Below are 16,585 nucleotides of genomic sequence, written 5' to 3'. Positions count from 1 at the left end.
GACTGGCAATGTGTGATATCGCGATATATATAGGGACAGGACACTGAATGACAATGTGTGATACAGGGATATTTATAGGGACAGGGTGCTGCCTAGAAATGTGTGATATAGGGGCATAAATAAGAACAGGGCACAGAATGGCAGTGTGTTAGAGGGGTATTGTTACAACACCCTGGGCTAGTACATAGTCAATTATAGTCTCACTCATCCGGATGTCACAACACAAGTGGATTACCCAACAATTCTTTTAAAAATACCCAAATTCATTGGCCTTTGGACACCCAGTAATTATAGTCACTAAGTTTGTAATTTAAAAAAATATATATGTTAATTCTCCTCTTTTGTCACATTTTCTCCCAAATTTACACCCACCAACAAAACAATAATCATATCAATAACAACAATCCCATCCTTCCACCAAACCCCCATACAGCAGCTCGCATGTTAACATAAACCAATAGCAAAAAGGAATCAGGAATCACCCATAGCCACCATTAACACATACAGTCCCCCTCCCCCAACCCTCCCCAACCTCGGGTATAAAAATTGGCAAGTCATATTGCAGCTGTATAGAACCTTAGTTAGGCCACACTTGGAGTATAGTGTTCAATTCTGGTCGCCACACTACCAGAAGGATGTGGAGGCTTTAGAGAGGGTGCAGAAGAGATTTACCAGGATGTTGCCCGGTATGGAGGGCATTAGCTATGAGGAGCGGTTAAATAAACTCGATTTGTTCTCACTGGAACGACGGAGGTTGAGGGGCGACCTGATAGAGGTCTACAAAATTATGAGGGGCATAGACAGAGTGGATAGTCAGAGGCTTTTCCCCAGGGTAGAGGGATCAATTACTAGGGGACATAGGTTTAAGGTGCGGGGGCAAGGTTTAGAGGAGATGTACGAGGATGGTTTTTTTTTACACAGAGGGTAGTGGGTGCCTGGAACTCGCTGCTGGAGGAGGTGGTGGAAGCAGGGACGATAGTGACGTTTAAGGGACATCTTGACAAATACATGAATAGGATGGGAATAGAGGAATACTGACCCCGGAAGTGTAGAAGATTTTAGTTTAGACGGGCAGCATGGTTGGCACGGGCTTGGAGGGCCGAAGGGCCTGTTCCTGTGCTGTACTTTTCTTTGTCCTTTGTTCTTTAACCCTGTGCTGTACCTGTCCTGGAGTGTTTGATGGGGACAATGTGGAGGGAGCTTTACTCTGTATCTAACCCCGTGCTGTACCTGTTCTGGGAGTGTTTGATGGGGACAGTGTAGATGGAGCTTTACTCTGTATCTAACCCCGTGCTGAACATGTCCAGGGAGTGTTTAATGGGGAACAGTGTAGAGGGAGCTTTACTCTGTACTCCCCGGACAGGCGCTGGAATGTGGCGACTAGGGGCTTTTCACAGTAACTTCATTGAATAGGCTCGTGACAATAAGCGATTTTCATTTTCATTTCATTATCTAACCCCGTACTCTACGTGTCCTGGGAGCGTTTGATGGGGATGGTGCAGCGGGAGCTTTACTCTGTATCTAACCCCGTGCTGTACCTATCTTGGGAGTGTTTGATGGGGACAGTGTAGAGGGAGCTTTACTCTGTATCTAACCCCGTGCTGTACCTGTCCTGTGAATGTTCGATGGGGATAGTGTAGAGGGAGTTTTACTCTGTATCTAACCCCGTGCTGTACCTGTCCTGGGAGTGTTTGATGGGGACAGTGTAGAGGGAGCTTTACTCTGTATCTAACCCAAGCTGTACCTGTCCTGGGAGTGTTTGATGGGGACAGTGTAGAGGGAACTTTACTCTATATCTAACCCTGTGCTGTGCGTATCCTGTGAGTGTTTGTTGGGGACAGTGTAGTGAGAGGTTTGAACTTTAAAAAAAATATTTTATTGAGGTATTTGAAAATTTTTATTACATTAACAAAAACAATAACATCCACATGGCAAAATGAACGTTTCCCCCCCTCCCCAATCCAATCTTCACGCACCTCAACCAAACAGCAACAATACCACCCCCCCCCCCCCCCCCCCCCCCCCCATGTCCAGGTCTCTACACTCCAAGTCCCTCCACAATAACAAGATCCGTCTCCGGGTGACCAGGGAGGCAAAGGCCAAGATTTTGGCCTCTTTCACCCCCTGAACTCCTGACTCTTCCGACACTCCAAAGATCGCTACCTCCAGACTCGGGACTACCCGTGTTTTTAGCACCGTGGACATTGCCTTAGCGAAACCCTGCCAAAACCCTCGAAGCTTTGGGCATGCCCAAAACAGGTGGACATAATTTGCTGGGCATTGCTGGGCTCCTCTACCCCGAAAAACTTGCTGATCCGGGCCACCGTCATGTGTGCCAGGTGGACTACCTTGAATTGTATCAGGCTGAGCCTGGCACATGATGAGGAGGTATTAACCCTGCTTAGGGCATCCGCCCATAGACTTGCCTCTATCTCTCCACCTAGCTCATCCTCCTACTTGCCCGTAAGCTCCTCCACTGGAGTTTCCTCTGCCTCTGAAAGCTCCTGGTAAATACCTGATACCTTCCCCTCTCCCACCCCGGTACTGGAGACCACTCTGTCCTGTATCCCCCGTGGCGGCAGCAGGAAGGCCGGAACCTGTTTTCTCTTTTTTTTAAAAATAATTTTTATTCAAAATTTCCATAAAATATCAACAACAAAAAGTAACCCCCCCCCCCCCCCACAACGTGGAGAAAGAAATACATCAACGCCCGCCATTAGCATAGAGCAACTACCCCTCCAGGGCTGCTGCTGCTGCTGCCCTTTTCCTATCGTTCTGCTAGGAAATCCAGAAATGGCTGCCACCTCCTGAAAAACCTCGGCACTGACCCCCTTAGGGCAAATTTCACCTTCTCTAATTTAAGAAACCCTGCCATATCGTTGACCCAGGCCTCCACGCTTGGGGGCCTCGCATCCTTCCACTGAAGAAGAATCCTCCGCTGGGCTGCGAGGGACGCAAAGGCCAGAACACCGGCCTCTTTCGCCTCCTGCACTCCCGGCTCCACTGCAACCCCAAATACCGCGAGCCCCCAGCCCGGATTGACCCTGGATCCTACCACCCTCGACACCGTCCTCGCTACGCCCTTCCAAAATTCCCCCAGCGCTTGGCATGCCCAGAACATATGAGCATGGTTTGCTGGGCTCCCTGAGCACCTGATACACCTGTCCTCACTCCCGAAGAACCGACTCATCCTTGTCCCAGTCATGTGAGCCCTATGCAGCAACTTAAAGAAGAGGAGGAGTGCACCCTCCCCAGGGCGTCGGCCCACGTCCCTTCCTCTATCTTCTCACCCAGCTCCTCCTCCCATTTACCCTTCTGCTACTCGACCGAGGCCTCATCCATCTCCTGCATCACCTGTTACGCTGCCGAGATCCTCCCCTCACCAACCCACACCCCCGAGAGCACCCTGTCCTGGATCCAACGCGGCAGCAGCAGAGGAAACTCTGCCACCTGCCGCCTGACAGACGCCCTCACCTGCATGTACCTGAGGAAACTCCCCCCCCCCCCCCCCCCCCCCCCCCCCCCCAGCGCACCCAGGCTCGCAAACTTCCCGTCTACAAACAGGTCCCTCAACCTCCTGATACCTGCCCTGTGCCAACTCAGGAACCCCCCATCAATTCTACCTGGGACAAACCGGTGGTTGCCCCGTATCGGGGTCCCCATCGAGGCCCCCACCTCCCCCCTGTGCCGCCTCCATTGCCCCCAAATTTTGAGGGTAGCCGCCACCACTGGGCTCGTGGTATACCTCGTTGGAGGGAGCAGCAGCGGCGCCGTTACCAGCGCCTCTAGGCTCGTGCCCACACAGGACGCCATCTCCATACTCTTCCATGCTGCCCCCTCCCCCTCCATCACCCATTTACGCACCATCGCTGCATTGGCAGCCCAGTAGTACCCACAGAGGTTGGGCAGCGCCAGCCTCCCCCATCCCTGCCTCGTTCCAAGAACACCCTTCTCACCCTCGGGATCCCGTGTGCCCACACAAACCCCGTAATGCTCTTGTTAACCCGCCTGAAAAAGGCCTTCGGGATAAGGATGGGGAGGCACTGGAACAGGAACAGAAACCTCAGGAGCACCGTCATTTTGACTGACTGTACCCTACCCGCCAGAGCCAGCGGCAACGTCCCACCTCTTAAACTCCTCCTCCATTTGCTCCACCAGCCTCGTGAGGTTGAGCTTGTGTAAGGCCCCCCAACTCCTGGCCACCTGAACCCCCAAGTACCTGAAGCTCCTCTCTGCCCTTTTCAGTGGAAGCCTCCCAATCCCCCCCTCCTTTGGGTGTACCACAAACAGCTCGCTCTTCCCCAAGTTGAGCTTGTATCCTGAGAAATCCCCAAATTCCCGGAGAATCCCAATCACCTCCGGCATTCCCCCCACTGGGTTTGCCACATACAACAATCGGTCATCCGCATAGAGCGACACTCGGTGCTCCTCCCCACCCCGGACCAGCCCCCTCCAACTCCTCGACTTCCTCAGCGCCATAGCCAGGGGTTCAATTGCCAGCGCAAAGAGCAGAGGGGACAAGGGACACCCCTGCCTCGTCCCTCGGAATAGCCAAAAAAATCTCCGACCTCCTCCTATTCGTGTCCACGCTCGCCATCGTGGCCTCATACAACAGCCTCACCCAACTAACAAACCCCTCCCCAAACCCGAACCTTTCCAACACCTCCCACAAGTACCCCCACTCAACCCTATCAAAGGCCTTCTCCGCGCCCACCACAATCTCCGCCTCCCCTTCTACTGCCGGCATCATTATAACGTTCAGGAGCCTCCGTATGTTGGTGTTCAGCTGCCTCCCCTTCACAAACCCCGTTCGATCTTCGTGGATAACATGCGGCACACAGTCCTCTTTCCTCATGGCCAAGATCGTTGCCAACAGGATGGCGTCCACATTCAAAAGTGAGATTGGCCTGTATGACCCATACTGCAGGGGATCCTTGTCCCGCTTAAGAATCAGGGAGATCGGCACCCGAGACATCGTCGGGGGCAAAGCCCCCCCTCCCTTGCCTCATTAAAAGTCCTAACCAACAGGGCACCCAACAGGTCTGCATACTTCTTGTAAAATTCAGCCGGGAACCAATCCGGACCCGGCGCCTTCCCCGACTGTATGCTCCCTATCCCTTTGACCAGCTCCTCAAGCTCAACCAGCGCCCCCAGTCCCTCCACCCGTCCCTCCTCCACCCTCGGGAATCTCCGCCGGGGGTTCGGACCGATACAGTCTCTCATAAAAGTCCCTGAAGACCCCATTAATGTCTACCCCCCTTCGCATCACATTTCCTCCCCGATCCTTAACTCCACCAATCTCCCTGGCCGCATCCCGCTTACGGAGCTGGTGTGACAGCATCCTGCTCGCCTTCTCCCCATATTCATACTCCGCACCCTGTGCCTTCCTCCACTGAGCTTCCGCCTTTCTGGTGGTCAACAAGTCGAACTCAGCTTGGAGACTACGCCGCTCCCTAAGCAATCCCTCCTCCGGAGCCTCCGTGTATCTCCTATCTACCCTCACCATCTCCCCCACCAGTCTCTCCCTCTCTCTCCGCTCCCTTCTCTCCCTGTGGGCTCGAATGGAGATCAACTCCCCCCTAACCACCGCCTTCAGCGCCTCCCAGACCGTCCCCACTCGGACCTCCCCATTGTCATTGGCCTCCAGGTACCTCTCAATACATCCTCGAATCCATCCCCCACCTCCTCATCCGCCAGCAGCCCCACCTCCAAGCGCCAAAGCGGGCGCTGGTCTCTCTCCTCCCCCAGCCCGAGGTCCACCCAGTGCGGGGCATGGTCGGAAATGGCTATCGCCGAATACTCAGCATCCTCCACCCTCACAATCAGCGCCCTACTCATAACGAAGAAGTCGATCCGGGAGTAGGCCTTGTGCACATGGGAGAAGTATTAAAATTCCCTGGCCCTCGGCCTCGCAAACCTCCATGGATCCACCCCTCCCATCTGTTCCATAAACCCCCTCAACACCTTAGGCCTCCTACCCGTCGTGGAACTGGATCGATCCAGTGGTGGATCCAGCACCGTGTTGAAATCTCCCTCCCCCCCCCCCCCCCCCCATTATCAGACCCCCCGCCTCCAAATCTGGAATCCGGCCCAACATGCGCCGCATGAAACCCGCATCGTCCCAATTTGGGGCGTATACATTGACCAGCACCACCCGCTCCACCTGCAGCTTGCCGCTTACCATCACGTACCTCCCGCCACTGTCTGCCACCACATTCGAAGCCTCAAACGACACCCTCTTCCCCACCAGGATCGCCACCCCCCCGATTTTTTGCATCCAGCCCCGAATGAAACACTTGGCCCACCCACCCCTTCCTCAGTCTAACCTGATCCGCCACCTTCAGGTGCGTCTCTTGAAGCATGGCCACATCCGCCTTCAGCCCCCTCAGGTGCGCAAACACCCGGGCCCGTTTGAGGGGACTGAATGGGCCGGTCTTCCCATTCAGTCCCCTCAAATTCCAGGCGATCAGCCTGATCAGGGGACCGCCTACCCCCCTCCCCCGTCGGCTAGCCATCCCCCTTCCACAATCTGCCATGTGCCCGCGCCCCCCGCTCAGCCCGTTCCCCACAGCGACAGACCCCCATCCCGACTCCCTCTACATGCTCCAGCTCTGCCTTGGCCATTCCAGCAGCAACCCGGTACCCCCCCTCTCTACCCCACCTCTCTTTCTCCCCCCCACCTCCCATTACCCCCCCCCCCCCCATAACCCCCTCCCCCAAGCTAGGGCCCTCCCTAGCTGCATAACCCCTTCCATTGTACTTCCGTAAGGCAGCCGACTCCAGCTGACCCCGACTGCTCCCGCCACCCCAATGACACCCCCCCCCACCCGCAATGCAACACAACCACCACCTCCCCAGTGCCGGCCCCGCCCACCGCTCCTCTAGCGCGGGGGAAAAGCCCGCGCTTCCATCCAAAGCCCAGCCCCCCCGAAGCCCGTGCTTCCATCCCAAGCCCAGCCCCCCCGACCCAAAACGCGGGAAAAGACAGGCACATGACCCAACAGGACCACGAACCCAACCCAAACATGACAAAACACCCAAATAAACAGATAACAGTCCCAAACAAGCAGGAAAAAAAAGCAGAACAGCAAAAACAGATCATCCAATAGAACCGATAAAGCGAAAGGATACCCAGGAGGGCAAAGCCTCCGGGCTGTATACAGCATTCCCCAGCCCTCAGCCCCCAGTTCAAGTCCAGCTTCTCTGCCTGAACAAAAGTCCAGGCTTCCTCCGGGGAGTCAAAATATAGCTGCCGATCTTTATACGTGACCCACAGGCGTGCCGGCTGTAACAAGCCAAACTTGACCCCCTTCTTGTGAAGCACTGCCTTCGCCTGGTTAAAGCCAGACCTTCTCTTCACCACCTCCGCACTCCAGTCCTGGTATATCCTGACCTCCGCATTCTCCCACTTGCTGCTCCTTTCCTTCTTCGCACACTCGCGGTCGACAAAGCGGTGAAAACGGACCAGCACCGCCCGAGGCGGCTCGTTTGGCCTGGGTTTCCTCAGCAGCACCCGATGGGCACCCTCCAGCTCCTAAGGCCCCTGGAACGACCTCACACCCATTAGCGTGTTCAGCATCATGGCCACAGAGGCCCCCAAATCCGAACCTTCCAGCCCCTCTGGGAGGCCCAGGATCCGCAGGTTCTTCCGACGGGCGCGGTTCTCCATCTCCTCCACCTCGCTGACCATTTCTTATGGAGCGCCTCGTGCGACTCCACCTTCACTGCCAGGCCCAGGAGCTCGTGTTCGCCCTCCGAGGCCTTTTGCCGAAGCTCTCGGATCTCCGCACCCTGAGCCGTCTGGGTCGCCATGAGCTTGTCCAGGGAGGCCTTAAACGGCTCCAGAACCTCTGCCTTCAGCTCCTTAAAGGAGCGCCGAAGCAGCTCCTGCTGCTCTCGCGCCCACTGCTTCCCCGCCCGCCGCCATCTTGCTTCTTCTGCCTCGCACCTTTCTCTGCTCCAAAGCCTATTTTTTGACCGCTCCGCTCCTAGTCCAGGCCATCCCCTGGCGGAGAATCGTAGAGAGAGTGTTCCCACACGGGGGAAAAGTCCAACCAGCACCGCTACGGGCCCTTAAAAGAGCCCAAAAGACCGAAACAAGCGGGAGCTACCGGACGTGCGGCTTAGTTCCGCATCACCGCAACCGGAAGTCGGAACCTGCTTTCTCAAGGAGTCTAGGACCTGGAGATACCTAAATCCGTTCCCTGCTGGCAATTCAAATTTATCCTCCAAGGCTTCCAAGCTGGGAAAGCTCCCGTCTATAAATAGATCCCCATCCTCCAAATTCCTGCCCTCTGCATCTCCGGAACCCACCATCCAGCTTACCCAGTACAAACAGATGATTATTATAAATCGGGGTCCAAATCGATGCTCCCTCCAATCTCTTGTATCTCATCAATTGCCCCCAGATTCTCAAAGCCGCCACCACCACTGGACTTGTGGAGTATTGGGCCGGCGAGAACGACAGAGGTGCCGTTACCAATGCTCCCAGAATAGTGTCTTTACATGACGCCACCTCCATCCGCTCCCATGCTGACCCCTCCCCCACTACCCGCTTCCTAATCATGACTATATTTGCCGCCCAGTAGTAATTGCAGAAGTTCGGCAGCGCCGACCCACCCTCCCCCCCGACTGCGCTCTAGCAACACTTTCTTCACTCGCGGGGCTTTACCCACCCACACAAAGCCCAAAATAACCTTATTCACCCGCTTAAAAAAGGCCTTTGGAATGAAGATGGGGAGGCACTGAAAGGCAAACAGATATCTGAGGAGGACTGTCATTTTCACGGTCTGTACCCTCCCCGTCAGTGATAGCGGGAGCATGTCCCATCTATTAAAGTCCCCTTCCATTTGACCTACCAACGGGATAGGTTTAACTTGTGCAGTGCCTCCCATTCCTGGGCCACCTGGATTCCCAGATACCGAAAGCTCTTTCCTGCCATTCTAAGCGGCAGCTCTCCCAGTCTCTTTTCCTGCCCTCTTGCCTGGATCTCGAACATCTTGCTCTGCCCCATCTTCAATTTATACCCTGAAAAATCCCCCCCCCCCCCTCTGTGTAATTTAAAATACCCCGATCTCAGCCGGTTCGTACGTGCACTCGCTAATGGTGCCTGAGAGAGCAACCGCAGAGAGGTTTGAACATTAACAGTATGTTGTACCATAGGGATATTTGGAGATTGCGGGAAATGAAGAAGGACTTTGAGCGGATTAGCGAGGATCTGGAATCCGCTGTATTCAAGAATGGACAGGTGTCCAGGCATCGGATTCAGGAAGCTGAAGAATGCAGCCATATACTTGTTGCGACTCTCAAATGCTTCCGCCATCTTGCACTCGACTACATCCTGCAGGTAAACAGAGCGACACATCCAAGTGTTACAGTGAAGGATGGGGGATATTTCAGACTGTTACTGTATGGGGTGTAGGATATATCAGAGTTACAGTGTGAGGGTGGGATATATCAGATTGTTGCAGTGATGGTTGTGGGAGATATCAGAGTGCTACAGTGAGGGATGTGAGATATGAAATGAAATGGAATTAAAATCGCTTATTGTCACGAGTAGGCTTCAAATGAAGTTACTGTGAAAAGCCCCTAGTCGCCACATTCCGGCGCCTGTTCGGGGAGGCTGTTACGGGAATTGAACTGTGCTGCTGGCCTGCCTTAAAAGCCAGTGATTTAGCCCTGTGCTAAACCAACCCTAGTCGCCACATTCCGGCGCCTGTTCTGGGAGGCTGGTACGGGAATTGAACTGTGCTGCTGGTCTGCCTTGGTCTGCTTTAAAAGCCAGCGATTTAGCCCAGTGTGTTAAACCAGCCTTCTTGAGTCGGTTGGTACGTGACCTCTAACTTTGGTATCTTTTTTCTGATGGATGGAGTTGGAAGCGAGTATGTGCGGGGTGTGTGGGGTCCTTAATTATGCTGGCTGCCTTTCCGAGGCAGCGGGAATTATAGATAGAGTCAATGGATGGGAGGCTGGTTTGCGTGATGGATTGGGCTACATTCACGACCTTTTGTAGTTTCCTGTGGTCTTGGGTAGAGCAGGATCCATACCAAGCTGTGATACAACCAGAAAGAATGCTTTCTATGGTGCGTCTGTAGAAGCTGGTGAGGGTCATAGCTGACATGCCAACTTTCCTCCGTCTTCTGAGAGAGTCGTTGATGGGCTTTCTTAACTATATTGTCGGCATGGGGGGGACCAGGACAGGCTGTTGGTGATCTGTACACCTAAAAACTTGAAGCTCTCGACCCTTTCTACTTCGTTCCCATTGATGTAGACAGGGGCATGTTCTCCACTGCGCTTCCTAAATCGATGATAATCTCCTTTGTTTTGTTGACATTCAGGGAGAGATTATTGTCATCGCACCAGTTCATCAGATTCTCTATCTCATTCCTGTACTCTGTCTCGTCATTGTTTGAAATCTGACCCCCTACGGTGGTGTCATCAGCAAATTTGAAAATCGAGTTGGAGGGGAATTTGGCCATAGTTATAGGTGAATAAGGAGTATGGTGGGGGCTGAGGACACAGCCTTGTGGGCACCGGTGTTGAGGATGATCGTGGAGGAGGTGTTGTTGCCTATCTTTACTGATTGTGGTCTGTGGGTTAGAAAGTTCAGGATCCAGTTGCAGAGGGAGGAGCCGAGGCCAAGGCCACGGAGTTTGGAGATGAGTTTCTTAGGAATGATGGTGTTGAAGGCTGAGCTGTAGTCGATAAATAGGAGTCTGACATAGGTGTCTTTGTTATCTAGGTGTTCCAGGGTAGAGTGCAGGGCCATGGAGATGGCGTCTGTTGTGGACCTGTTGCAGTGGTAGGCAAACTGTAGTGGATCAAGGCAATTCGGGAGGCTGGAGTTGATTCGTGCCATGGCTAACCTTTCAAAGCACTTCATGATGATGGATGTCAGAGCCACTGGACGATAGTCATTAAGGCACGCTGCTTGACTTTTTTTTTGGTACAGGGATGATGGTCGCCTTCTTGAAGCAGATAGGGACCTCAGATTGTTGTAAAGAGAGGTTGAAGATGTCTGCGAATACCCACGCCAGCTGATCCGCGAGGGGTTGCAGTGAAGGGTGTGGGATATAACAGTTGTTAGGACACCCCAGATGTGTGCACAGCCAGTTGCAGCCCCACAGACCCTAGAGACCCAACGTAAGTGAATTAACTTACAGTGAGGGATGTGGGATATATTATATAAGGGTAGCAGGGATAATTAAGATAATTATAGACCAGTGAGCCTGACATCAGTGGTAGGGAAGCTGCTGGAGAAGATACTGAGGGATAGGATCTATTCCCATGTGGAAGAAAATGGGCTTATCAGTGATGGGCAACATGGTTTTGTGCAGGGAAGATCATATCTTACCAACTTAATAGAATTCTTTGAGGAAGTGACAAAGTTGAATGATGAGGGGAGGGCTGTCGATGTCATATACATGGACTTCAGTAAGGCATTTGATAAGGTTCCCCATGGTAGGCTGATGGAGAAAGTGAAGTCTCATGGGGTCCAGGGTGTACTAGCTAGATGGATAAAGAACTGGCTGGGAGAACTGAACAGGAGATAGAGAGCAGTAGTGGAAGGGAGTTTCTCAAAATGGAGAAGGGTGACCAGTGGCGTTCCACAGGGATCGGTGCTCGGACCACTGTTTGTGATGTACTGAAATTATCTGGAGGAAGGTATAGGTGGTCTGATTAGCAATTTTGCAGATGATACTAAGATTGGTGGAGTAACAGATAGTGAAGGGGACTGTCAGAGAATACAGCAGAATATAGATAGATTGGAGAGTTGGGCAGAGAAATGGCAGATGGAGTTCAATCCGGGCAAATGCGAGGTGATGCATTTTGGAAGATCCAATTCAAGAGCGAACTATACGGTAAATGGAAAAGCCCTGGGGAAAATTGACGTACAGAGAGATCTGGGAGTTCAGGTCCATTGTACCCTGAAGGTGGCAACGCAGGTTGATAGAGTGGTCAAGAAGGCATACAGCATCTTGCCTTCATCGGACGGGGTATTGAGTCCAACAGTTGGCAGGTCATGTTACAGTTGTATAGGACATTGGTTCGGCCACATTTGGAATACTGCGTACAGTTCTGGTTGCCACATTACCAGAAGGATGTGGATGCTTTGGAGAAGGTGCAGAGGAGGTTCACCAGGATGTTGCCTGGTATGGAGGGGGCTAGCTATGAAGAGAGGTTGAGTAGATTAGGATTATTTTCATTAGAAAGATGGAGGTTGAGGGGAGACCTGATTGACGTCTACAAAATCATGAGAGGTATAGACAGGGTGGATAGCAACAAGCTTTTTCCCAGAGTGGGGGACTCAATTACTAGGGGTCACGAGTTCAAGGTGAGAGGGGGAAAGTTTAAGGGAGATATGCGTGGAAAGTTCTTTACGCAGAGGGTGGTGGGTGCCTGGAACGCATTGCCGGCAGAGGTGGTAGAGGCGGGCACGATAGCATCATTTAAGATGTATCCAGACAGATACATGAATAGGCAGGGAGCAGAGGGATACAGATCCTTAGAAAATAGGCGACAGTTTTAGACAGAGGATCTGGATCGGCGCAGGCTTGGAGGGCCGAAGGGCCTGTTCCTGTGCTGTAATTTCTCTTTGTTCTTTGTGACCAATAATTAGTGTTTTCTGAAGATCTTTAACCCTTGACTGCTCCAATGAGTTGCAGACACCAGATTTAGAAGTAAAACATTAACACTTTTTATTAATAATAGGAGTAAACGATTAATATATAAAGAATTAACAGGTCAATGGTCTACCAGTCTACCCTTTTGGGCGACAGGATGGCACAGTGGTTAACACTGCTGCCTGACAGCTCCAGGGTCCCAGGTTCAATTCAGGCCTCGAGTGACTGTCTGTCTGGAGTTTGTGCTTTCTCCTCGTGTCTGCGTGGGTTTCGTCCGGGTGCTCCGGCTTCCTCTCACAATCCAAAGATGTGCAGGTTAGGTGGATTGGCTATGCTAAATTCCCCTTAGTGTCCAAAGGTTGGGTGGGGTTGCTGGGTTACTGGGATGGGGTGGAGGCCTGGGTAGGGTACCTTTTCCAAGTGCTGGTGCAGACTCAATGGGCCGAATGGCCTCCTGCACTGTAAATTCTATGATTCTAATTCCAAAACCCCATCCTACCCTTCACCCAGACACACACAAGACAGACACACTGTAAGGGTAGGAGAGGTTAAAAATAATAGGGTTTAAGAGAAAAGGTTTGAGATTAATCTTCGCTGCTGCGATTGTGGCCTCCGGGGAATAGATTTATTCAAGAGATTCAGGTTGGCACAGTTTCATCCTTCGACCACCGGATGGCATTTTACACAACAGTTCCAGGTCGGTGCAATTCAGGCTTTCTACCACAAAGTAGAATTTTACACAGGATTCAGGTCTACTTACTTCTGCCACTCTACCACAAGGTTCACCCTCTGCCTCCCTGAGATATTACTGGGCTTCAAAGATTGCATTCCTTTTGTTTGCCTAATTTCAGTACAGAAACACAGGCTTATTTTTAAAGATGCTTTCAGTTTAAACTTTAATTTGAGCTCTTCCCAGCCTTCCAGAATTAAAAGTTTACAGACCTGGGGTGGCATTCTCCTCTACCCGGCGGGGCGGGGGGGTCCCGGCGTAGGGGAGTGGCGCCAACCACTCCGGCGTCGGGCCTCCCCAAAGGTGTGGAATTCTCCGCACCTTTGGGGGCCAAGCCCTCTCATTGAGGGGCTAGGCCTGCGCCAGAGCGGTTGGCACCACGCCGACTGGCACGAAAACCGGCACCAGTTGCCTTTCAGGCCCGCCGCCGGGGCTGGCTGAAAGGCCTTCGCCGGTTCGCGCATGTGCGCTGGGGGATTCTCTTCTGCCTCCGCCATGGCGGCGGTGGAAGAGAAAGAGTACCCCCACGGCACTGGCCCGAGCACCGATCGGTGGGCCCCGATCGCGGGCCTGGCTACCGTGGGGGCAGCCCCCGGGGTCCTTCGCCCCACGCTCCCCCCCCCCCCCAGGGGCCCGATCCCGCCGCCACAGAGGTGGTTCAAACCTCGGCAGCGGGAGAGGCCTCCCAGTGGCGGGACTTCGGAGAATCGCCGCAGGGGGCTCGCCACTCGACGTGGCGCGATTCCCGCGCCCGCCAATTCCCGGGTGGCGGAGATTTTCTGCCACGGCGGGGGTCGGATTTTCGGCGACCCCGGGCGATTCCTCCGACCCTGCAGGGGGTCGGAGAATTTTGCCCCTGATGAGTGACTGCTTGTTTTCTTACTCCAGAAGCTCTCCACAGACTTGGGTGCTGTCTGTTACTTTTCAGTAGGAGAACCTGCATAGAACTGGCTTGGAGGTTTTAGAAATCGCCTGACCGAGGGGGAAAGAGCAGCAGAGAGAGAGCGAGAGTGTCTTCCCAGTGCGTCCTGGCCTGCGTCTTCTCAGCACTGACAAAATGGACCTAGCTTCTCCTGTTCCGGAAGTTTCTGAAAAGCTCCACCAATCACAGGCAACAATAGGGGATGGCTAAGAATTCTGCATTCACCGATTGGCTGCTTGCCAAGTCTATCAAATCAACATCATCGGTTCTGCCACAGAACCCAAAGGGGGCATCTTTGCCTGGTCCATTAGGACAGGCTCTTTCGTTGTGCCCAAAATGTGTAATTTAAACGGAAATCGGTGTTGCAGCAGCTAGCAAGAAGATTGTAGATTGAAGGCAGGCAGCATGACCAGGATTAACAGGAGACACAAATAATGGTTTTACAACGGTGTCCTAGCATACCTTCCCCCTGAAAGAATTAAACGTCAGGACATGAACGTTTCATTACGAGGTAGGCAAGTCACACAACACGCACACATACCTGTCTAAACTAGCCCCAATACCATCGCCCTGCACGGTTTCAAAGTTAATAACAATTTGACTTTCGAACACATGACAAAGTATTTTCAAACACATTATTGCCTCCAGAAGATGCAAATATATATATGTAACCTTTACATCAAACTATTTCAATAATGACTCTGCGTTGGGGATTGTAAATGTCTTGCTCGGGCAGCACGGTGGCCTAGTGGTTAGCACAACTGCCTCACGGCGCTGAGGTCCCAGGTTCGATCCCGGCTCTGGGTCACTGTCCGTGTGGAGTTTGCACATTCTCCCCGTGTCTGCGTGGGTTTCGCCCCCACAACCCAAAGATGTGCAGAGTAGGTGGATTGGCCACGCTAAATTGCCCCTTAATTGAAAAAATAATTGGGTGATCTAAATTTATAAAAATAAAAAAAAAAAAAAAGTAAATGTCTTGCTAGTGTGACATAGTGGTGAAGTGTTTCCACTGCTTCCTCAAGTTCGATCCCGACCCTGGGTCCCTGTCCGTGTGGAGTTTGCATATTCTCACTGTGTCTGCGTGAGTCCCACCTCCACAACCCAAAAATGTGCAGGGTAGGTGGATTGGTCACGCTAAATTGCCCCTTAATTGGAAAAACTTTTAAAAACTCTTAAAAACTCAACGATTTGTCCTGCAACATGGCCGTCGACCTCCCAGACTCTCCTTCCTTGGCGATCAGTGGACCACAACAGGGTTGCGTGTTCCTGCAGCATGTCGAACATGCATCGTTCCTCACTTTCTACTGAGTCAGTCTCTGTGGCTGTATTCGAGACAGAGTTGGCATTGACGGTTCAAAAGATTTGAGATCCACACCATGGGTCTCAATTGGTGATGAGTCTACTCGGGTACAATTGCATCATAGTCAGGCCCGAGATCAAAGTCAAGACTTTCGTCTGACTCCTCGCCACCTCTGTTTACCAGCACCTCATAATCCGAACCGAAATCAAAGTCAAGAATCTTGTCTAATTCCTCACATTATGGTCACCGTCGGTTTAAAAATACCCGGCACCTGGGTTACTACCATGATCAATTGAAACATGCTCAACAGCAATCAACACCTCTTTCTCTGAGCAGTCTACTGCCCAATGAGTCTTCTTTGCTCCCACATATCCTACAGTCGGCATTTCAGGGGCTAACTGCAGTACTTCCTTCGGACTCTCTGCTACCACCGGTGAAGCTACCACCTTCATTCCCGCTAAATCATTCCCCAAAATTAAGTCTATTCCTTCCGCTGGGAATTTCTTAACCACTATCTCCAACAACTTCCCGTACCAGCCTCCCCGGACAGGCGCCGGAATGTGGCGACGAGGGGCTTTTCACAGTAACTTCATTGAAGCCTACTCGTGACAATAAGCGATTTTCATTTTCATTTAATTTCAACTACTGAACCTGACACAAAGTCACACTCCAACTGCACTGTATACAATGGAACTGTGATACAACTTCCACCCATCCCATTCATAAATACCTCCGCTTTCATTGAGCTCTCTGGAGGAAAGACCAAATCCTTCTCCAGCACAAGAGTTTGAGTAGCCCCTGTGGCTCTAATAATTGTTACAGGTTTGGCTACCTCTGTCGATGAAAATGGGGTGTTTTTCCCCTTAGACATAAAACCGGCATACATTTCATCTACTTCGTTCCCTTCTCCGAATTCTCCCTGTGAAACCCCACAATTCCCGTGGGCCTTCCTTGCAACTTCCAATAGGCTGAACGGATATGTCCCATCTTATTACAACATCTAGGCTTCC

At 52.3% G+C, this 16,585-nt stretch overlaps 1 protein-coding gene across 1 annotated transcript in view; it reads left to right on the top strand.

Moving 5' to 3' along the window:
- Window positions 1-16,585, top strand: part of LOC119951005 (arf-GAP with coiled-coil, ANK repeat and PH domain-containing protein 3-like) — a 124,200-nt gene that overhangs the window by 21,467 nt on the left and 86,148 nt on the right. Inside the window, exon 6 of the mRNA XM_038774036.1 lies at window positions 9,148-9,346. Within this exon, the coding sequence (XP_038629964.1) occupies window positions 9,148-9,346 (199 nt within the window). The remainder of the gene's footprint in view (window positions 1-9,147; window positions 9,347-16,585) is intronic.

The sequence above is a fragment of the Scyliorhinus canicula genome, chromosome 16 (assembly GCF_902713615.1).
Source record: "Scyliorhinus canicula chromosome 16, sScyCan1.1, whole genome shotgun sequence".
Lineage (NCBI taxonomy): Eukaryota > Metazoa > Chordata > Chondrichthyes > Carcharhiniformes > Scyliorhinidae > Scyliorhinus > Scyliorhinus canicula.
The sequence above is the reverse complement of the archived record's forward strand: the minus strand, read 5'-3'. Positions and strand labels throughout refer to the sequence as shown.